The sequence below is a fragment of the Stenella coeruleoalba genome (assembly GCF_951394435.1).
Source record: "Stenella coeruleoalba genome assembly, chromosome: 13".
Lineage (NCBI taxonomy): Eukaryota > Metazoa > Chordata > Mammalia > Artiodactyla > Delphinidae > Stenella > Stenella coeruleoalba.
The window spans coordinates 14,191,513-14,215,310 of record NC_137159.1 but is presented as its reverse complement, the minus strand read 5'-3'; the positions used below and the strand labels follow the sequence as shown (position 1 = coordinate 14,215,310).

The 23,798-nt window shown below is 46.1% G+C and overlaps 1 protein-coding gene across 3 annotated transcripts in view; it reads right to left on the bottom strand.

The window, feature by feature from the left end:
- Positions 1-23,798, bottom strand: part of REEP1 (receptor accessory protein 1) — a 110,652-nt gene that overhangs the window by 37,136 nt on the left and 49,718 nt on the right. For all 3 annotated transcript variants that reach the window (XM_079940490.1, XM_079940489.1, XM_079940491.1), the window contains exons 2-3: positions 21,071-21,143; positions 6,341-6,417 (exon numbers count right to left, since the gene is read on the bottom strand). In XM_079940490.1, coding sequence (XP_079796616.1) covers positions 6,341-6,417; positions 21,071-21,143 — 150 coding nt within the window. The remainder of the gene's footprint in view (positions 1-6,340; positions 6,418-21,070; positions 21,144-23,798) is intronic.

Genomic DNA, 23,798 nt, shown 5'->3' with positions numbered 1-23,798 from the left:
CTTAGCACCTGAAGGACACTTTCATGTCAAGATTGCTTAATGTTTCACAGCCAGAAAAGAGAAGGAGCTGAAGGAACAGAGGTGTGATTCTCCCGTAATTGAACACTCTGGTGATGAACAGTGAAGGAAGTTTGGTCTGGAAAACAAGTATTTGTCAGCCCCAAGGGACAAAGGAACCTGCGAAGCTCAGGCACCAACCCAAGATTCGCGGATAATCCCAGGGGTTCTGTCACACTGCTGCTCTTTTGTTTATTACGTAAAAGACGGGTTTTGTAAAAAATAGGTCATGCGTGCACAGAGTTTAAAAAATTCTAGAAGTCCAAAAGAGTATATAGCAGAGTCTCCTTCCCATCCTGGATGCTTTTCCAAAGGCATAAGCATCATCAGTGTCTTGTGCGTCCTTCCACAAGTGGACTAGGGCTAAGATACGCAATTGTGTGGGTACATATGACTCCCGTAATGTCCCCCATGCTCACCTAGTGGCATTCTCTGCACCCCCTCCTACACCTTGCTTCCCCCTGCTGCACACACACGATTAACAGTACACTTTGGGGATTTCTTTTTTTTTGGCTGTACCATATGGCTTGTGGGATCTTAGTTCCCCAACCAGGGATCGAACTCCGTGAAAGCACGGAGTCCTAACCACTGGACCGCCAGGGAATTCCCCAGGCCTCACTCTTCTTTTTTTTTTTTTGAATTTCATTTCATTTATTTTTTTATACAGCAGGTTCTTATCATTCACTCTTCTTAATGGCTGTGTGTGGGGGCGTGAGCATCTACCCAGACCCCCAAGAATGGATATTTACAAAAGGTTACAGTCTTTGGCTACTACGAGAGGGCTGCAGTGAACCTCCTGGAGCATGCTTTATGTACCTATGCTAACATGCCTTTAGGAAAACGCCCAGAAGTGGAATTTCTGCGGGCATCTAATTTACAGAGAGAGGTTGTACTTCTGTGCAAACACAGGTACAAGAGGCTGATGGCCCACAGTCACACCCTCACAGCGTAGGACCAACCGTAAGAGCCTGCCCCAGGCTGGATGGGGGTGTGGGGGGGAGAACGTTAGATCCTGAGCAATCCTTCTGGGCTGCCAGAGACCCTTTATTCTCTGGCCAGCCTGCTCCTGAGCCTCCTGTTCTTCAGGATCTTTCCCGTGTGCCCCATCCATGCTGACGCAGCCTTTGAAAACCTTCCTGCCTCCTAACCTTCTGGCTTCACCTCCCAAATCTTCTCTTGTCAGGCTGGCAAAGCATCTCCAATGACCAATTGCGGTAGCAGACTTCACTTGGTGGTCTTCAGACCACCAAGATACCGCCCTCCCTGGCATCTCTGGACCAGGACACAGAGGGCTCCTCTGTATTCCCCTGTCCACCTTGGGGGATGGAGCTTCCTTTGAAGCGAAATCAACTAGTTATAGAAGAATCACAGTGGAATGGGTTTGTTCCTTGGGCAGAAAGCTGACATGGATATCCACAGAAGAAAAGAGGAAGAGGTTACAGCCTGCTAATTCTCCACCTTTCCAGGACTTTGGTTAACAGTAGGCTCCTTTAGAGTCTTAGTAGCAAAACTCGAGTCTCAAGACTGCCTCCTACTGTTAGCAATCACTACGTTTTCTTTCAATCTCTCTCCTCAAGCTTTTTTCCTGCCCCACTTTCTACTCAAAGATAACAACTAGCTTATTGATTGATTCATTCAGTTGGGAAAATTCTATTGAAAAGCTATGAGGTGAAAGGTCTGTGCTGAGCAGTAGAGGGAAACCAAAGCTAGGTTAGGCATGTCCTCGCCCTTAGGGGTTCATCGTCTAGCAGGAGAGCGGAAACCAACAGGTGACCCCATAATGTGCAATGTGATGTGGAACAATGTCTTAGTGAGGATCAAGAGCCTTGCTTCTCTCCAAATCTCCATCCGCCGCCCACACACATCCACTTCGTAATTCTTACTATGTACCTGGCATCAGCTCAACCTTGGTAGACCCAGAGCACATCTCTCAGAAGTCTCTACACATTACTCTCTGGTGGGTGAGGGCCCTCTCCCCTTTGCAGATTCAAGTGAGGAAATGAGCTTAGGACTGAGTGGGCCTCAAGTTTTAGTCTAAGTTGCCAGTGACTGTCGGTAAGGCCTGCAGGCCACCTGAGAAGGTCCCTGGGGATGCCAGCTGCCCCGTGGTATCAAAAGAAGCTGAGAGCTCCTGCTGAAATCTAAAGCCTCACGCCACAGAACGTAAGTGGGAAACCTCCCTACCTCCCTACCTCCCTACTGTGGAACGAGATATCCTGGGTAGGAGTAAAGGCTGTGTATCTTAGCCAGGACAGGAAAGGAAGGGAAGAGCGTGGACGGAGGGAGGCTAGACAAACAGAGAGACAGACAGACAGACAGACAGACAGACAGACACACACACACACACACACACACACACACACACACACACTACAGCGGAAAAAAGAATCCTGCCCTTAAGCCACCGACATAGAAGAATAGAGGACAAGAAGAGGCACCTACTTACTTTTTAGTGTATTGTTTCAATTTTATTTTGTCATGTGTATGTATTATTTTATAGTTTTTAAAAAATTAAATGAAATCACTTATACAAATTGTGAAAAAAGCCACCATCCTATCTCTCTCTCTTTTTTTTTTTTTTTGCGGTACGCGGGCCTCTCACCGTTGTGGCCTCTCCCGCCGCGGAGCACAGGCTCCGGATGCGCAGGCTCAGCGGCCATGGCCCACGGGCCCAGCCGCTCCGCGGCACACGGGATCCTCCCGGACCCGGCACGAACCCACGTCCCCTGCATCGGCAGGCGGACTGTCAACCACTGTGCCACCAGGGAAGCCCCCATCCTATCTCTTCTGTGACCATACACAATTGCTGTTTTCATCAACACAGAAAGTTTTTAAAAGTTACCAATGAAGAGGGAACTGCCCTGGTGGAGGGGTGGAGAGAGCAGGATGGGGATGAGTGAAGAGTGACGGGAAGAGTATACACATGAGGCGTGATCTCCAGGCCTGGAAGTAAACAAAAGTTAAAGATGCTTCTAGGAAGCCAGAAGGTGCAGGACTACCCCGCCCCCCTTTCAATTATAAACAGAGCTTAGAGCAGCTGAGTTGGTGTCCATTCTCTGGAAGGGAAAGGGGGCCCTGTGTCTGATGGGTCTATCCCATGTCCATTCCCAGGGCAAGAGGCAGGATGGAGAGGAAGGACTCTCCCAGAAGGAGACCATGATCTGTAATACCTGGAGGTTGGCAGGAAAAGAGAAAGCAGACTGAGGGTATGTCCAGGCTGTGAGCTGAGGCAGGCAGGGAAGGGCCCCAACGAACCATTCCCTGCAGAAGCAGAGCCCACGGTGCCAGGAGAGAGGCAAGGGACCCTCACTTTCCACCCACAAACTGCATGGACAGCGCCAGTTCAGAGGGACTAACGAGGGACCAGATGAGGCCTCCACATGGGTCAGAAAGAGAGGGGGATTCTACCCATACCTGTGCACATGCTCCAAATACCCTAGTTATCAGATGCCTTCCTGTGGCATGCAGCACATGACCTTGATCCTATGGCCTTCCTCCCCATGTTACCCACAAATATGTTACCTTATGTAGCAAAGGGATTCTACAGATGTAATTAGGGTAATTACTCAGCTGATTTTTTTTTTTTTTTGCGGTACGCGGGCCTCTCACTGTTGTGGCCTCTCCCGTTGCGGAGCACAGGCTCCGGACGCACAGGCTCAGCGGCCATGGCTCACGGGCCCAGCCGCTCCGCGGCATGTGGGATCTTCCCGGACCGGGGCACGAACCCGTGTCCCCTGCATCGGCAGGCGGACTCTCAACCACTGCGCCACCAGGGAAGCCCTCAGCTGATTTTAAGATAGGGAGATTATACTTGATTACTGAGGTGGGTCTAATCTAATCACCTGAGACTTTAAAAGCAAATGCAGAGCTCTTTCTCTGGCTGGTAACAGAAGAAGATGGAGATGACGTGCCATTGTTGGCTTGAAGATGACAGGGTGGCACACGTCAAGGAAATGGGGACCTCAGTCCTACAGCCACAAGGAACTGAATTCTGCCAACAACCTGAATGAGGCTGGAAGTGGAATCTCCCCAGACTCCAGGTAAGAGCCTAGGCTGACCCACACCCTGGTTTTGGCCTTGTGAGTTCCTCAGCAGAGTTCTCAGTTGACTCTACCTGGACTTCTAACTCACAGAAACTGTGAAATAATAAATTTGTATTGTTTTAAGCTGCTAAATTTGTGGTAATCTGTTACTGCAGCAACAGAAAAGTAAATACACTGGGACTTCCCTGGTGGTCCAGTGGTTAAGAATCCACCTTCCAATGCAGGGGATGTGGCTTCGATCCCTGGTCGGGGAATTAAGATCCCACATGCCGCGGGGCAACGAAGCCCGCGCACCACAACTACTGAGCCCACGCACCACAAACTACAGAGCCCACACACCACAACTAGAGAGAAGCTCACACGCCGCGGTGAAAGATCCCACGTGCTGCAATGAAGATCCCATAACCAAGACCCGACGCAGCCAAAAATAAATAAATAAACAAAAGTTTAATTAAAAAAAAAGAAAAGTAATACATCTCCCCAAATCAAAATCAAATCCATCCCAGAAACAGTTGTTGAGCACTTATTAGGCATGAGACTAAAATTCCAGGGCCATGGGTAAAACATATTCCAGCTACCAGGGAGCAGCATATCCATCATCAGGCAGGATTTCCACCCAGGCAAGAGCAGCAAGGCTGAAATGCCCGAAACCCCCGGGAAAGAGCTCATGAGACGAACGCTCTCCCCGCTTTGTTCATGATAAGGGACAGGAGGACAGCAGGAGGCCACCTGGCACCAGACAGAAGGAGGGCATCATTAAGAAGGCTGCACGACATGAAGTGCTGGCCATGCTCTTTAATCGACTACACAATCCTCACTGGGTCTGGCCTGTTCTCATCTCTGCAGGACAGACAGGAACCTCCCCACTGTAGCTCTGCACAAAATGAGGTCCACCTCCTAGTGCCAGCCTCTGGGGTCTGGGGAAGATGAAAAAATGGCTCAGCAGAGTTCCATCTCCAGCCCTGGAGACTCAGCCCCGTCTTCAGTCTGTTGTTTATCTGGGCACAGGACAGGGCAGAGTGGCACAAGCATATTGAATTAGGTAATCCAGATTCCTTCCTTCCAGCTTAAGGCCATAAGAGCTGAGACATCTATCTCTCCCAGTAGAGATGAAAGCCAGGCTCCTTCAGGGGAAAAACTACACACTGAGGTCATTAAGGCCACTGACCCAAGACAGGATTCAGTGAAGTGGTGTTCAGAGAAGTGGATGTCTTTGATCTAGGACATCCCAGAGGGTAAGTCCAGGCTAATCCTTTCTGGGGTAAGAACTTTTTTTTTCCCAGAATGGAAATATCTTTATTATCTTCCCTGATGAAACCTGATCATGATAAAACATTCACACAACACAGCAAATGTGAAACTGACCCCATGATCCCAAGTTGCGGAAATAACCTTTGCTAACAGACAAGTATTTTCCACACTATTTTTAGTACACATTCACATGTGCACAAACTCAGACCCTTTAGATACAAACAGGATACTGTATATTATTCACAGCCTCTTTCAGCTAAGACACAATATATGAATACAAACACCTAGCTTATGATTTTCACTTGGGCCATTGCTGTAATAGCTGCATTGTTTATGAGAGAGAAAAAGCTGTCCATCGAAAGGGGACTGATTAAATAAATTATGATCCATCTATACCATGAAATTCTATGTGGCCTTTAAAAAAGTAGGTAGATCTATTTATGCTTACGTCAAAGTATTTCAAAAATAAATTTAAGAAACAAAGTGAGAATTGTTTATACTACAGTACTATTGTTTTTTAAAAAAGGAAAAGTATGTGTATATGTGTGTACGTATACACACGCATACATATTTTAAAAGTATATACAATTGTGAAAAGCAGTAACGGTGAGAGTGAATGGTGTAGGGGAGAAACTTCGTTTTATGAGAGAAACTTAGTTTTATTGCACACTTTTGTGTACCGTTTTTCTCCTTTTTATTTTTTTTAACATAAGAATGCTTCTTTACCAGCTCCATTCATTGAGGAATTGTGTTTATCTTGCCCATCATTATATCACTGTAAGAACAATACCTGCTCTTACATGGTCATTCAATAAATATTTACTTGAAGAACAATTTTACAGACTAATTGATTTGAAATGTTCCAGTTAGCATTCCTGCACCTGCTTCTCTGTGCTAATAAGGTTTGAGACGGCTTTCAGACCTTCCCACCTCTCCCTGACACTTGGCAACATCTTTCCTGGAAAAGTCCCAATTCCTGCAGTACTTACCAACAAAGGAAGATGTCGGTGAATGTCTCTGCTGTGGTGAAAAGTGCAAATATAATCCAGTACATCATCCATTTGACCTGTTGAAGGAGAAAGCAACAAAGCTAGCAGAAAAGGTCAAGGATGAATGGTTGCCAACTTGAAGAGAACAGGCCCCGACAGTGGATGCTGAGACGTGTCCAGGCAGAGTGGCCTGCACTTGTAACCCCTTTTCCTATCTTTCCCCAGGTTCGTCCAGTTCTACTCCAGACCTTGGGGCTGGGGGCAAACAGGCTGTTTCCACAACTGACCCAGGCTCAGGCTCTAAGTAGACTTTAGGTGGCCTTCAATAGCCCTCGGGTGAGCCAGGGAGACCTGAAGACCAGCAGTGACTCAGGTTTCAGTCAGCTCATTTGCCCAGGACTAAAACACCAGGTGAATAAAGTTTTCAATCCTCCACAGAGACACACCCTGGAATAAACTTTAACCTGGCCAGACTCTCTGATATGGAATGATGGTACTCCTCACTGGTCATTTAAAAAACCCTTCCAGGGACTTCCCTGGCGGTCCAGTGGTTAGGACTCCATGCTTCCACTGCAGGGGGCGTGGGTTCAATCCCTAGTCGGGGAACTAAGATCCCGCATGCCATGGTGTGGCAAAAAAACAAAAACAAAAACAAAGAAAAAAACCCTTCCATGTGGGAAATCCCCACAGTCCCTCCCAGAAACTGGATCTTTTCTTTTAATCTCCCCCATGTGACCATACTTTTCCATTTCTACTGTCTCTCTTTCCCAATTGAGGCCTTGGTCCCCTCTCTCCTGAACTACTGCAGGGGTCTCCCGACTGCTTCCCTGTCTCTTGGCTTTCCCCTCACCAATCCAGTCTACAAACTATCCCCATACTAATCTCCCCCAAAGCATGAACTCAACCTATTAATCCTCCATTTAAAATCTTCTAGCCTGCAGCATAAAGTCCAAATTCCTTAGTCTGCTCCTTCTGGCTTTCGGAAATGGTGGGGTAGTTTGTATTGGTCTAATCCTCTTGCCAATAACGATAATAAACTCTGAACAAAATATTTTATTTTATTGATTGATTGACTGATTGATTGCCTGCCGTGCCGCGCCACATGGCTTATAGGATCTTACTTTCCCGACCAGGGGTCGAACCCGCACCCTCAGCAGTGAAAGCGCAGAGTCCTAACCACTGGGTCGCCAGGGAATTCCCTGAACAAAATGTGTTAAAACAACTGTTTGAAGGCTAGAAAAGCTATCAAAAGCTGGCAGAAACTGGAAAGGATCCAACTCTTGAAATAAGGGGACCACACCAGAGTAAATCCATGTTGATGTAGTTAAGGAAACTCCCTAGCTGGCAAATCATGGGGCAGATAGAACTCCAGAAGAAATCCATAGTCTTATTTGCCTGAGGAAGTGGAAAATAGAGTTTGAGACTGCCAATGATGCTGCAAACTGAAAAGGAAAAATCCCCAGTAAGAGGGAAGCCATAAGGGTGTAGGCCCCCAAATCCACATATAAATTCCTTTCAATTTCTTGGCTGGCTCCTGAATTGCACAGAATCAGGTAATATTCCAAGGTGACTGAGTAACATACAGCTGGAAAACTGAGAGTTGAACAGAGATTCCGTTTCTGCCCACTGGAGGAGAAATAGAGCTTGGAGTTCAAGTTCTGCCAAATTAGAGGAGCTTGGTAAACATTTGGGAATTTCCAGTGAAACACCTAAAAGGCCATACCTTAGGAATAAAAATTATGCTCTAGGACTAAGAGATTAGCTCTAGGACTAAGAGCAAAACTGAAATACACCTGCCCCAATAAAACGTAAAACCTAGCTGCCACAAGGTCAAGATGATCTGTCAGAATTTAACTGCCTGTGAGAACAAAAATTAACGTTCTTCACAAGAAGGCAATGCAGGTCTAGAGTTCCTATGATGTATTATACATAACAGTCCAACAAACAAGAAAAGCTATATATATGAAGAAACAGGAAAACATACTCCATGGTTAAGAGAAAAACTGGTCAATAGAAACAGATCCATATCTGACCTAGATTTTATAATTAGCAAAGACTTTAAAAAGTATAAATGTGTGTTAAGACAACTAGATATTCACATGTGAAAGAATGAAGATGGACTTCTACCTCACACCATATACAAAAAATGAACTTAAAATGGATTACAGACCTAAATGTAAGAACTCTTACAAGAAAACACAGGAGTAAATTTTTGTCACCTTGGATTAAACAATGTTTTCTTAGATGTGACATCAAAAACACAAGCAATGAAGGAAGAAAATAGACAAATTAGACTTTGTCAAAATTTAAAACTTTTGTACTTCAAAGGATACCATCAAGAAAGTGAAAAGACAACCCACAAAATGGGAAAAAAATATTTGCAAATCAATATCTGATATGGTATTTGTATCCAAATAATAAAGAACTCATACAACTCAATAATAAAAAGACAAAACCCAACTTAAAATGTGCCAAGGGCCCATATCTTTTAGAAAATGAATCAATAATTAATAAATCCAATACCCATTTATGATAAAAACTCTCAGCAAAGGAATAGAGGGGAACCTCTTCAACTTGACAAAGAACATCTACAAAAAACACTACAGCTAACATCACACTTAATGGTGTGAAATTAGATGCTTTCCCACTAAGATCAGAAACAAGATAAAGAGGTCCCCTCTTAACACTCCTATTCACTATCATACTGGGAGTCCTAGCTAATGCAATAAGACAAGAAATGAAATAAAAAGTATACAGACTGTGAAGAAAGGCATAAAACTGTCTTTTTTTTCAGATGGCATGACTGTCTATATAGAAAACCTAAAAGGACTGACAAAAACAAAACCAAAAAACCTGGAATAATGAGCAATTATAGCAAGGTTTGAGGACACACGGTTAATATATAAAATAATCATATAAAAAATATAAAAACCAATTGCTTTCCTATATGCCAACAAAGAACAACTGGAACTTGAAATTTAAAAGAAAAATACCATTTATATTAGCACCAAAAAATTTAATTACTTAGGAATATACCTAACAAAATATGCAAAAGCTCTGTATGAGGAAAACCACAGTACTCCGATGAAAGAAATCAAAGAAGATTTAAATAAATGGAGAGATGTTATATGTTCATGGATAGGAAGACTCAGTATTATCAAAATGTCAGTTCTTCCCAACTTGATCTATACATTCAATGTAATCCCAATTGAAATGCCAGCAAATTGTTTCGTGGACATCGACAGATTAATTTTAAAGTTTATATGGAAGGGCAAAAGATCTGAATAGCCAATATGATACTGAAGAAGAAGAACAAAGTTAGAGAATGGACACTATGTAACTTCAAGACACAAGCTACAATAATCAAGACAGTGTGGTATTAGTGAAACTACAGATAAATATATCAGATAGACTAGACAAATAGAATAGAGCTCCAAAACAGACCACATAAATATAGTCAACTGATCTTTGACAAAGGAGCAAAGGCAAATCGATGGAGAAAAGATAGTCTTTTCAATAAATGGTGCTGGGAACAACTGGATATTTGCATTAAAAAAAATGGATAGATATAGGTGTTGATCTTACATCTTCCACAAAAATTACTCAAAATGGATCACAGACCTAAATGATAGATGCAAAATTATAAAATTTCTATAAGATAACACAGGAGAAAATGTAGGTGACCTGGAGCTTGTCAATGAATCTTAATACATCACCAAGAGTGTGACCCATGGAAGAAAAAAACTGATAAGTTAGACTTCATTAAAATAAAAAACTTCTGCTCTGCAAAAGACATTGTTAAGAGAATGAAAAGACAAGCCACAGACTGGGAGAAAATACTTGCAATACATATATCTGAAAAAGGACTTGTATCCAAAATATACAAAGAATACTTAAAACTAAACAACAACAAAAATAACCCAATTTTTAAAATGGCAAAAGATCTGAAAGACACCTCACCAAAGAAGATATACAGCAACTTATTAACAAATATTTTGTTATAAAGCTAAATTTTTCTTCTGTCACCACTTAACAAGACACTTATCCTAGGAGAAAAAGGGTGGGTTCAATATTATTTTCTTTAAAAAGTAGAAATATGTTAAAGAATCTATAGGGAAGGGTAGATATAATGAGTGAAGAGATGGGAGATTTCAAGAGAAAGAAGGAAAATTTTTAAAAAGAACTAAACGATATCCTAGAACTGAAAACTACAATATCTGAAAAAAAAATTTTTTAATTATTGAATGGAATTTATAGCAGCTTGGACACAAAAAAAGATTTGTGAACTTGAAGACAAGACAATAGAGTCAACCAGGCTAAAGTCTAGATTGGAGGAGGGCAGGTGCGGAATGAAGAGTCTCAATACCTGTAGAACAGCATCAAGCAGTCTAACACATATGGAATAGGAATTCTAGAGGAGAGGAAAAAGAGAATTGGACAGAAAAATTATCTGAAGAAATATCGACTCAAAATTTCCAAAATTTGACCAAAATATCAAACCCACAAGACCATGGAATCCAATGAATTGAAGCAAGATAAATATGAGGAAAACCACACCTAGCCACATCATAGTAAAACTGCTAAGAAGCAAAGAGAAAATCTTAAACAAGGGAAAAAAGACGTTACATACAGGGGAATGACAATAAGAATTATAACTGACTTTTTATCAGAAACAATGAATACCAGAAGAAAATGGAATAACATCTTTAAAGTGCTAAAAGAAAAAAAAAGTGTCAACCTATAATTCTATACCCAGCAAAAATATCTTTCAAACATGAAGACAGTTCTGGTGAACCTCCATTGTCTTTGTGACTCTGAAACATGTGGCACAATAGATTAATTAGAGGACTTCTCTATTTAGAAAAACAAGACAGTCCCCTGGAAACAAGGCTGGCTTAGTCCATCAAAAGAAACTACTATCGGGGCTTCCCTGGTGGCGCAGTGGTTGAGAGTCTGCCTGCCGATGCAGGGGACACGGGTTCGTGCCCCGGTCCAGGAAGATCCCACATGCCGCGGAGTGGCTAGGCCTGTAAGCCATGGCCGCTGAGCCTGCGCGTCTGGAGCCTGTGCTCCACAACGGGAGAGGCCACAACAGTGAGAGGCCCGCGTACCACAAAAAAAAAAAAAAAGAAAGAAAGAAACTACTATCTAAGATGCTACACGCTACCAAGGTTATCTGCAGCAGAACGGGCTCCTTATCAGGGAGCAAACAAGATCTAGTCCAGCTGTAAAGTCCATGGCATACTGGGGCCCAAGATCCAGGAATTCCCAACACTGGTATGCAGATACACTGCCAGGAGCCTGAATTCCCTCTCTGGAGGCTTTTTCCTTTTAGTGTTCAAACCACACTCTAGTATCTTTGGTTAAAAACAAAGGAAAATGATAACAACAATAAAATAAATATTTTTCCTTGACACAACGCTTAGATACAAACTTCTCCAGTGGGTCACCTACACTTGCAGTGTCTACTTCCTCATTCCTCACTTACTCAGTGCACTGCATCCATTACATCAAAATTGCCCTCACTGGGGTCTTTGTAATATATTTCAAGGGGGTGTAAGGGACCCTTTTTCAGTTTTTCACTTGACTTGCTTGACTTTTCAGCTAGACGTGAAACTATCACTTACTGAAAAGCTCTCGCAACACTACCTGATTTCCCTCTTAACTTTCTGGCTACTTCTCAGGCTCATCAATTCCTCCCCAGGGCTTTGTTCTTGACATCCTCTTCTAACCCTAGACTAGACATTCTCCCTGAAGGAAGTTCTGCATTCTTCACCTAACACAGCCAATGAATCAAGTTCTGTCACTTCCACCCTCTTATTTCTCTTGAACTTATCTTTTCTCCATCCCTCTACCATTACTTCAGACCACCACCATCTCCTGCCTAGAACAAAACTACAGCCTTTTGATTGGTTTTTATACCTCTACCCCCTTCCCAATCCGTCCTCCATATTCCAGTCAGAATGACCCAAATTTGATGATTCTCCTTCCTAGCTTAAAGCCTTCAATAGCTCCTTATTGTTGTTACAATAAGGCCCCAGTTCCTTAAATTGGCTTACAAGTCCTTGCATAAACTGGACATTGATTACCTCCACCAAAAGCTCTCCTCCTCACACATACCTTCTCGAATTTTCCACTCCAATTATAACGAACCTCTTTCAGTTTCCTAATAGAGCATCTTCTTTTGCCTCCAGATTTCAGCCCTCAGATATCAACTTAACTGTCATTTCCTCCAGGAAGTGCCCAAAGTTTACGTATCCTCTCCTTTCTTCCTCCCATGGTACCATACATGTTCCCTGTCATAACACTTACCACTCTGCTTTGAAAGTATCTGTTTATTCTGATGTTTCTCTTCCTACATTGTAAGTTCCCTGAGAGTAGAGACCAGTTCTTCTTGCACATCATTCTATCTTTTGTACCCAAAACAGTTCTTGGCACATAGTAGGTTCTAGGTGAATATGTTTTAAATGCCTGGATTAGAATGTTGGGTGTTGTGAATGGAAAAGAAAGAATGGTCTCAAAAAGGTTGAGATGGAATATACTTTGGAAAATACTGGTCTAGGTGGCTTTTTGAGAAGACAAAATTAGATAGCTTGCAAAGCAACAGATGCTCCCCATGAGATGGATGGCTAGGTATACATGGGATGAAAGGGTCCTGGTGAAGCCAGGGCATGAGTGACTGATAGTTATGGAGCCTCTCACACTAGCAAGAAAGTAAAGAAAGAGCCAATTTAGGGAGAAGAAGCTAAGCTCCATGAGGCAGAGGACAGTCTGAGGGTCCCAGAGGACATCCAAGAAGAATGCCCAACAGGCCTCTGGAAAGGCAAAACTAAATCTCAGGAGGGGGGTTGGGGCTGAAGACAAAGGTGAGGGAGCCAAGGCAGAGAGGAGGCTGGAAGTGTTAGCCTAAAAGAAGTTCCCATCATGTACTCCTCCACTTTAAAACACTTTCGTGCAGAAGGAAGGGTCTGAGAATGACTCACTGAGCTTCACAGGTAAATGAAATACTGGTGACTCACTCACGGAAACCATAAATAAATTACCTGGAAAATGGTTTTCCCCATTAGGTCTCAGAGAAACCAAATGTAAGGTATTTTTCCAAGATTTGAAATAGAACTTGCCAGGTTTGAGGGATTCTACCCAAAATTCCCTGCAAGATGAGGGGGAGCTTGGGTGGGCCAGCATCCAAAAAAGAGACAGAAAGTTATTGCTGATTTGCAAGGTTATCACTGGGGGCAACTCTGGAGTGGAGAGTTGACAGCATAACTGGGAACTCCCCCTGCACTGGTCAAGCACAGGAATGAGAAGATAGGAGAGCAGTGGTAACCCTAGGCCATAATAAAGGGTGGGAAGCAGAGCTTGTTGACCTTCCATGAGCCACAGAGGTGGGCTGAGACCCCACAGCCCATCAGACCCTGCTCCCAGGGCTCCTGGGAGCCTGCAAAAGGCCTCCCCCATGAGCTGTGGAGACAGCAAAGTCAGCCACCTCTTAGCTTCGCCTCACCTTTAGCCTCCCCGATGCAGTCACACTAATATTTCTTGAGCCTCTCACATTTCCTCCTGCATCCGGGCCCTGCTTCTGCCTCACGGGGAATTCCCTGTGCCAAATGACTGAGAAAGGACAAATGTGAGGCTGGTTGACAGATGAGTCTGCACCATCTGCTGGCACGAGCTCACAGTGGACAACTGTATAGTCAGGGGTGACCTGGAGGGAGTGGGGAAGGTAATTCCCTGCAGGCAGAACTTTGAGCAGCACAGTTAGCCTGGAAGAAGAAATGTCCTGAAGTAATACATTTATACTGTCACCAGGTTTATTAACTGTATTTTCTTATTTTCTGTAGTCTTGATGCTGTGACATCTGGGGTCCTGCTGACCGGAGAGACTGCCCCCTCTAGGACTAGCTAATTCTTGAGACATTCTTGCCCCAGAGCAAACATGCAAACTGCCCAATCCAGGATCCATACTCCAAACTACCTCCTTTACGGAGCTCTCGTAGGTTGAGCCAATACTTCCCAGCCCTAATCACCCCAGGACCTGGTACCAGATACCTAGAGGCAGCCCCCACACCCCAGAGCCTGCTGAAATTATTCCAACTAGCCAGTTCTAAGCTTGCTTACTCTGCCTTGCTTTGCCTTTCCCACAGAAACCGTGATAAAGGTCATTGCCCGCATTTCCCTCTCACTGACCCTGGTGCTTCTCCACGTGGCCCTGCATGGTGTGTTGTGCCTCCTACTTCCAGGGAACAGTGAGTAAAAGCTTCTGCCTCCATGAGCCCTTTCTGTGTCTGCATGCCTTACCATACCTGATTAAAACAAATCTGGGATACATTTTAAAACACCAGGTAAGAATTTGGATAGGTGATGAGGTACTTGGAAGGGACAAGACTGAGCGATTGGTGTTGAGGTGGTTTGGAAATTATACGAATGGGCCCACAGAACGCAAATATTTGTGGTCCTTGCTAATGCTCATCAAAAGGTCCTGATGGCAGAGGAGGCTCTTGGTAATCAGGTGGATGAGATGACCAGCCCTTTGCATGTCTATGAGCCTTTTACCTCAGCATGATATTACATGTTCAATGGGCTCATGGACCAGTGGTCATGTAGACAGAGGGAAAACATGAGCTCAGCAATGTTCATCCCTCTCACCAAGGGCGACCTGGCCATGACCCTGCTCAGACACCAAGTTGCCAGCAGTAGTGACTAAGTATCTCTAGGACAGTCCCATATCTTAAGGCACCAGCCAGCATCCTGGGAGCAGGCTCATCATAACAAGCCCCTTCCTTCATAGAAAGGGCAGCATAGACTCTTTTCTGGAATATTCCTTTATTGGGTATGTGGACTGGCTTTTCCCACTGCCATGTTTCTGGCAGCCATACAGCAAGCTGTGGACTCAGTGAGTGCCCTGTTCATTTTGATGTATCCCAACATTGCTTCTGACCAAGGGCCCTCTTTTACAGCAAAAGAAGTATGACAGTAGGCTGATGTTTTGGGGAATCACTGATCTAATCATGTACCCCAATGCCCTGAGGCAGCTGGCCTTATACAATGCTACAAGAGCTTTGGAGAGTTCCAGAAAAGAACCAGATGGGAGTCAGCATTCTGTGAGGTGATATGCTGTCCTAGAGGATGCAGTTTCCTCTCTGAACTAGTGACCAACACAAGGTACTGCATCTTAGCCAGAATCTAAAGGTTCAGGAACCAAGGAAATGAGGGTGGTGTTTCTTATGATGAAGCCTAAGGCTAGCTCCTTGTAACTCAAAGTGTGGTTCATGGGCTGTGGTTCCAGTTCACTGGAAACTCCTAGGAGCTTGTAGAATCTCAGGCCCTACTCCAGAGCTAATGGATCAGAATCTGCATTTTAGTAAAACTCTCTATTTATTCATATGCATGTTAAAGTTTGAGAATCACTGGTCTAACCCACTCACAACACTTCTGCTTCTCATCCTCAAACCTCTGAGCTCTGCTTTTCAATAATTTTAGTACTCGAAAGATGGATGCTTCCGTGAGGGATATAAAATGGTTCTGATGAAGTGGAAGCAGAGACTAGAAGGTCACCTGGCCATTTCAAGACCACCATGCCACTGCAAAAAAAAAAAAATCATCTTTTAACAAAAGACATAAATACCAACTATGAACTCATGACCACTTGCCTAAATAAGGACTGTGCCTTCTATCCATTTTCTTCCTTTCTGTGTTATGTATAGATTTAAATATTTTAACTAATTTTATTTTTACTTATTCTCCTTCTCCCCCTAATATAGTATATACGGTGTATCAGTGACGGTTCACTTGACAATTTAATTTTTAGAGTGTTGAATATTAAGGTTAGATCCTGTCAGAGCCGGAGGATACTGGATCTGGAGCTGGACTCAGATGAAGAATTGGATTTAGCAAGCATCAATAAATGAGTGGTAGAGAATTCTTGTTGGAAGGTTTTTTTTCTTTTTCTTTTTGGCTGAGTTGGGTCTTCGTTGCTGCGCGCCTGCTTTCTCTAGTTGCGGCAAGTGGGGGCTACTCTTTTTTTTTTTTTTTTTTTTTTGCGGTACGTGGGCCTCTCACTGTTGTGGCCTCTCCCGTTGCGGAGCACAGGCTCCGGACGTGCAGGCTCAGCGGCCATGGCTCACAGGCTCAGCCACTCCGCGGCATGTGGGATCCTCCCGGACCGGGGCATGGACCCGTGTCCCCTGCATCGGCAGGCAGACTCTCAACCACTGCACCACCAGGGAAGCCCGGGGGGGTCTACTATTCATTGCGGTGCGCGGGCTTCTCATTGCGGAGGCTTCTCTTGTTGCGGAACACGGGCTCTAGGCGCGTGGGCTTAAGTAGTTGTGACTCGCGGGCTCTAGAGCATTGGCTCAGTAGTTGTGGCTCACGGGCTCTAGAGCGCAGGCTCAGTAGCTGTGGCGCACGGGCTTAGTTGCTCCGCGGTATGTGGGATCTTCCCGGACCAGGGCTCGAACCCGTGTCCTCTGCATTGGCAGGCGGATTCTTAACCACTGCGCCACCAGGGAAGTCCCTGGAAGGTTTTTTTAAAAGCCAAAACCTGGGTAAAAAAGTGGATGTGGATGTTGTGCAGCCCAAGAAGTAACGGTAATTTAGATCATTATACTATATATTTTCATATATATAATATACAGGCATACCTCGTTTTACTGTGCTTTTTTTAATGCACTTTGCAGATATTGTGGTTTTTTGGGGTTTTTTTGTTTTTACAAACTGAAGGTTTGTGGTTAAGCAAGTCTATGGGTGCCATTTTCCCCAAAGCATTACCTTTTAATAAAGGTGTGTATAGCGTTTTTTTAGACATAATGCTATCGCACACTTAACAGACTACAGCATAATGTAAACAACTTTTATATGCAGTAGGAAACCAAAAAGTCTGTGTGACTCACTTTTTGGTGATATTCATTTCATTGTTGTGGTCTGAAACCAAACGTGCAGTATCTCTGAGGGGGGCTGTGTGTGCGTGTGTGTGTGTGTGTGCACGTGTGTGTACGTATTTTTGTTAAACTACCCGCATCCAAAGCCTTCTCATTTGGAGGGCGTCTCCCAGCATGCAGGTCTTTATGGGAGGCAAGGCCTATGATCCAGGCTTGGAAAAATCAAATGCCCCTATCCAGGGTTTTGAATCTTCATGAAATGTTCCAAAGCCATGGGCAGCTGGCAGACAGTTCCATGGTGGTGACCTGGGCAGCAGCTTCCTAACCAGACCCTTCCTGAGGTATAAGCTTGGCTGCCACCCAGCCTTCTCAGATCTTCCCCAATTTCTGAATATCTTTCCCCCGGCTTCTAGTTAATCCTGCAAATTCCCGTAAATTCCGTTCTGTTTAAGTTTTTGTCTCAAATCTTTGACTACTGCAGTAAGTTTGGAAAGACATAAAAAGCTATGAACGTCAAGAGCGGTGTTTCTCAAATTGAGGATCTTGTTAAAAATGCCAATTTTTATTCAGGAGGTCTGGGTAGGGCTTGAAACTCTGCATTTCTAACTAGCTCCCGGGTGATGTTGATAATGCCGGTCCACAGACCACACTTTGGGTGTTGAGAACAACAGCACTGAACGTGGGCCTTCCCTGGTGGTCCAGTGGTAAAGAATCTGCCTTCCAATGCAGGGGATGCGGGTTCGATCCCCGGTCAGAGAGCTAAGATCCCACATGCTGAAGGGCAACTAAGCCTGTGCGCCACAAGTACTGAGCCCGCACGCCTCAACTAGAGAGCCCTTGTGCCACCAACTACAGAGCCCATGTGCTCTGGAGCCCTCGCACCACAACTAGAGAGAAGCCCGCCCACCGCAACAAAAAATCCCATGTGCCGCAACTAAGACCCAACACGGCCAAAAAAATAAAGAAAATAAATAAATATCTTTTTTAGAAAAAGAAGCACTGAATGCTTGTAGAGAAGTGGCTGGAAAGTAGAGAGAGAAAGATCAAGAAGGTTCAACGCTGTCTAATGGAGTTTGGACTTCATCCTGCAGGTAATAAGCAGCCACGAAAGGATCCGGGGGAGTAAAATGAATAGATTTCCATTTTTCAAAGCTTTGTCGAAGTGATGTAGACAACAGAGCATGAGATGAAGGACGGGAGGTGGAGAAACCAGTTAGCAGTATGGCAGGCAGCATAACAGCCCCTGCCCCCAAAATGTCCTCGCCCTAATCCCCAGAACCTGTGAGTACATTGCATTATAAGACAAATGGGACTTTGCAGTTATTAAGTTAAGGACTTTCAGATGGGAAGATTATCCTGGATTATCCAGGCAGCCCCGATGTATTCACATGATCCTTACAAGTGGAGAACCTTTCCTGGCTGCGGTCAGAGGGAGACAGGATTACCGAAGAACGGTGGGAGACGCAATGCTGCTGGTTCTGAAGATGGAGAAGGAGGCTCGAGCCGAGGAATGCAGGGGGCCTCCAGGAACTGGAAAGGGCGAGGAAATGGACTCTCCCCTACAGCCTCCAAAAGGAGGCTTGATTCCAACCCAGTGAGACCCATCCAACCTCTGACCTCCAGAACTGTGAGATAATACATGTGTGGGTTTTTTGTGTTTTTTGGGGGGGCTGCATCGTGCAGCTTGTGGGATCTTAGATCCCCGACCAGGGAATGAACCTGTGTCTCCTGCAGTGGAAGCCTGGAGTTCTAACCACTGGACCACCAGGGAAGTCCCGCATTTGTGTTCTTTTAAGCCACTAAATTCATGGTAATTTGTTACCGTGGCAATAAAAGAATCGAATACAGGAGGCCACTGTGACATTCCAGGGAACGACGATGACAGCCTCATTGAAGAGACAGGCAGCACAGAAGGAGAGACCTGGTTTGAAAGATTTTAAGGAGGATACAGAGGAAGGGTCATGGTCACCACCTGGGCATCTGGGTGGGGATGGGTGGTGAGGAAAGGACAGGATTTAAAGGAAGTTTCCAGGTTTTTCTCTTGGACAAATGGGTCTGTTGGTCAAAAGGAGGGAAAGAAGTGAGTGCGAATGCGTGTGGGAGAAAGCATGTGAGCATGCATGCGAGTGTGTGAGTTGAGCGCATGTGAAAAAGTGCAGGAAAAGGAGGCAGGTCTCCCGTAATACCACTGGGTGCCTTGCTTCCAGTTCCATTTTTACTGAGAAACTGTCTAATCTTAGCTCTCAAGCTTTCCCTCCTGGGCAAAGCACGTGCTCACCGCCAACACAAACAGCTGCTCTGCTCGTCAGTTATATTTTTCAGTTTAAATTAATGATTGCCGTTCTAGGCATAAACCAGGCTCCTGTTGAGTTTAGATAGAGCAAAACAATTCACCAGGGTTTGCTCTCTCCCGGATGAGCGGACAGCGTTGAGTTTCTACCCCTGCAAAGCCGAGGATCAGACCTTGAACTGCGGTGACCCCTGCTTTGCTTCCTTTCCTGGCACAGCATCCCCCCTCCCCAGGCTGGAAGCAGTCGGGGAAAGGGAGACCTGGAGGAGGCTGCCCAGTGCTTTCCCCTGGGCCGAGTCCATTAGGAATCATGAGGTTCTGTGCTTGCAACTTAACAGCTATTTATAGTTCACACTCTGAGATGCGTTCACAGACACATGCTGGGGACCCAGCCTCCACAGGAGAACACGCCCCGTCTGGATCCTCTGGATATCCTGCTTCGTAGCAAACGCAAGCCGGGCAAGCAGTTCTAGGAAACTCAGAGAGTGGGTGTAGGCAGCTCTGGTTGAGCTGACCTGGAGGTGGCTGGTTTCATCCTAAGGACATCCTGGGAAAGCTGAGAACTTGAAAGCCTGCTTTGAATGATGTCTTTGCCTGTGCCTAACTTGCCAAGTGACCTCCTCTGAGTAAAAGCGGAGCAAAGACCCTTTGTCCCTCACAACACTAGGCGCTAGGATTGCTGATATCCACCCACTGCTCAGATGAGGAAACTGAGGCTCCTGGAAGTTAAGATTCTTGTCAAGCATGGTGCCGATCCGACGTCAGAGCCAGGACTTGACTTCAGTCTCTTGATGACAAAATCTATATCTTTTGTACTTCGACCTGGGATACTGTCCCCCCTGGGGAGGGACACTCCTCCCTCCCCAGCCACCCCCCACAGGTCTTCATCAATCAAGGTGTGGTCTGATGGTTCTCCTGCCCAGAGGTGCCCAGCACATTTAGGGCTGTGACTGGGGCACCCAGATCACCCAACAGTAATACAATCCTCCAACCAGTAAGTACTCCTAATCCCCTGCCCGTGTGTTCAGCCCTCTGCGAGGTGCAGTGGGAAACAGTCACAGGACGATGGTGACTCCTGCCCTCTAAAAGCTTATAAAGCAACAGGGCTTACACAGTGGGGTGTTCAAATCACAGAACCGGCATGGGGATCAGAATTGCTAGGCAGGGTCTGCTGGACTTCAGGACCTGTGCTCCTGCCTCCAGTGCCAGACTGTCTCCCAGTAACGCTGCTTTCCAGTCCAGACAAGGAAACTGAGGCTCAGAGAGGTGAAGTCACTCTTCCAAGGCCACAGAGCGGCCTGTGGCCACTGGGGGCCTCCGATTCCAGGTGCCATTTCCTCTTGCCAAGCCCCCCCGCTGTGCTCACTTCCACACTCTAGTTCTAAAGAGGAGGTCTAGCCGGGAGAGGACGCCTGGGTCACACCCAGCAGGTCGCCGTACTGCCCTGCTTCCCAGTACCCACCAAAGAGGGCATCTGCGCCACCCCCCCGCACTTCACGCCCAGCTTCCCCCATCTAACCCCATCACCACCACCACCCCGCCCCCCAAAAGTGCTACTTACATATTCTTTAATGTCCTTCGATTTCACAGCCTTGTAGGAAGAATATGCAGGGTAAAGGGTGCCAAATATTAGCCTGGAGGGGAGAGAGAGGGGAAAAAAGAGCAACGTGATTTTCATTCATCCTATTTGATGGAAAATGTCATCTTCGATGCAAGGAGCATCCTCCACGCTACAGAAAATGCTGCTGTGAGGCTTGGTTAATTTTTCTGAATGCCCTGAAGGCTTTCTGCTCATGGCTGGGACGTGCTTAGGAACCTCTATGTCCTGCTACAGATCCACACCGACCTCCTTCAATCTGTCACTTGGCAACACAGCAGGGTGGTTTGAGGTCATGAAGCCAAAAATGGGGCCATCCTCTGGAAAGGCCGAAATTATATCTGGGGAACAAGATAAGACAGCTAAGGGGACAAACGAGTAGTCTGAAAGGAAGCAAGAAATTTAAGAAAGAGAGGGATGGCCACAGCGCCAAAGATACAGGCAGCTTGGGGAAGCCCACTGGATTCCGTCACAAGCCAGCTCAGAGAGGGGGGTCTCCCCAACACCCCCGTGCTGTCCCGCCCCCTAAGCAGTATTCTCAGATACCAGGGAGAATCTTCCTTCCTCTGTGAGCCTTTCCTGACCTCAGCACCCCCTGAAGATTAGGTTCCTCTCCCGTTCCTTACTGCCACTCCCTAGATAGTCCCCTTTCTTAGCCCTTATCCACACCACGTGCAATGGTTTATTCAATGTCTGTCTCTCCCACAAGCCTTTTAAGTTCCACAAAGTCGAGGATGGGGTCTATCTCGCTCACGGAACCACACCCCCTGGGCCTGGTAAGTGCTCAGGAAATATACGTTCATTCTGGGAAGTTTCAGTCAGTGGTGAAGCAAAGGCCAGAGCCACCCAGGGGACACTCGTGACCTTGGGACTGAGGTCTCAGCAGCAAGGGGATGCCAGACAGCACCGGTCTGATTCAGTAAAGCCTCGGGCACAACACCACAGGCTCCCGAGAAATAAACACACCGTCCTTTGGCACAGATGCCTTGCTTATTAGCCACATCTGCCAGGGTGGTGTCCAGCCCCTGCCCTGAGGCAGCGTGTGAGCAGCAGAAGAGACAGGTGGAAAATGCATCTCGACCCAATGGCCCGCGGATCTGCTCCTCTGTGAACCCCGATGGCCAATAACACCTCCTGAGCGGTCACAGAGGTGGCAAGCACGGGCACCCAGACAAGGGAGGCCAGTACTCCGTGCGTCTGCTGGCCTCGCATGTGAAGTGGCTGCCAGCATCCCCCCCACCTGGTTCCCTCTGGACAGCACAGGGACAGCAAGACGAATTTGCTTTCCAGTCTCTAAAAGCTCTGAAACACTGACATGTAAGGGAGCGGACTCAGTATTTCACTGCCCAGGGGAGGGAGAATGGGATGAAAATGGCGAGTTCTTCTAAATCTATTTTGGAGAAAAGAAGTAACAAATGAAGCAGGCCCAAGCCAAAGGGGCTTGGGACTTATGTCCATTCAGACTGAGTCCCCCTGACCAGGCCCTTCTCCTTCCTGGCCTCCCGGACCCTCCTCCCTCAGCTCCGGACCCTAAGGCCAGCAGCTGTCCCCCAGTGAGCCGGGCTCAGAAGCTCACAGTCTGTGACTTCCTGCCGTCTCCCTCTTCTGCCTGAATTTTAGTGCATGATCTTCCCACAACCCTTTTATTCCCCCTGATAAAGTCTCACTAATCCTTTAAGACCCATCTCAAAAGAGCCACTTCTGTGTGTCTTTGATCACTTGTCCCTCAGAATTTTCCTGACACTTGTTACGTCTATTACAGTCCTTATGTAGTAGTTGTAATTTAAAAAAAAATAAAAATAATGCTATTAATATCACTGAGTCCTCACTAATGCCAGGCACTGCTCTACAGCCTGTATATTCTCTCAACACCCCTACGGGATAAGAATTCTTACTACTCCATTTTACAGACCAGGTACTAGGACACTGAGGCCCAAAGAGACGCAACAGCCAGGAGCCGAGCTGGGATGCGACCTGGGTAGCCTGACGACAGGCTTACTGTCTTCTCCCAGGGCTGCCTGGGCTGGTTGAGCCAGACCATCCAGGCCTGGGTGATCAGTGGGGTCCCTAGCACCTCACACAGCCCTTGGCCAAGTGGGTGCCGGACACGTGTCTGATGAGTGAATAAATGTCAAACGATTGCAATCTCTCTCCAAGGAACCAGCCCACTTGAGAGATTCACATGACTCTCTCTACAAGCTCAAGAGGAAAGCTGGTAAAATTCTTAGAAAGATCTAATGCTGCTTAAGAGCTCAAGGTCGGCTCAGGAGCAGGAAGGGAAGGCTTGAGTGCCATTCTCTAGAGGGGAGACGGGGCTCTGTGCTAACACACTCCTCCCAGCTTTCTGTGAACAGAGCCTTGCCCGGCGCCTCAGAGCCGCAGAGCTCTGCACCCACCCTCCCTCTGCCCACTGCCATTTACTGCTACCCAGAAGGCCCCTCCCCAGCTTACTGCCTCCATCTATCTGCCTGCTGCGTTCCTCCTATCTGTGCCCTAATTCCTCCTCCTGCTCCAAATTAGGGGCCTTCAGCCGGGTTGCCTCTCCCACCTCCTCCACAGCTGCAGTGGAGGGACCATGAGCCTCATGTGAATTCTACCCTCTAAGGCAGTGGTTCCCAACTGGGGGTGATTCAGCTGCCTGGGGGACATCTGGGCAATGCCTGGAAACTGGTTGTCACAGCTGAGAGAAAGC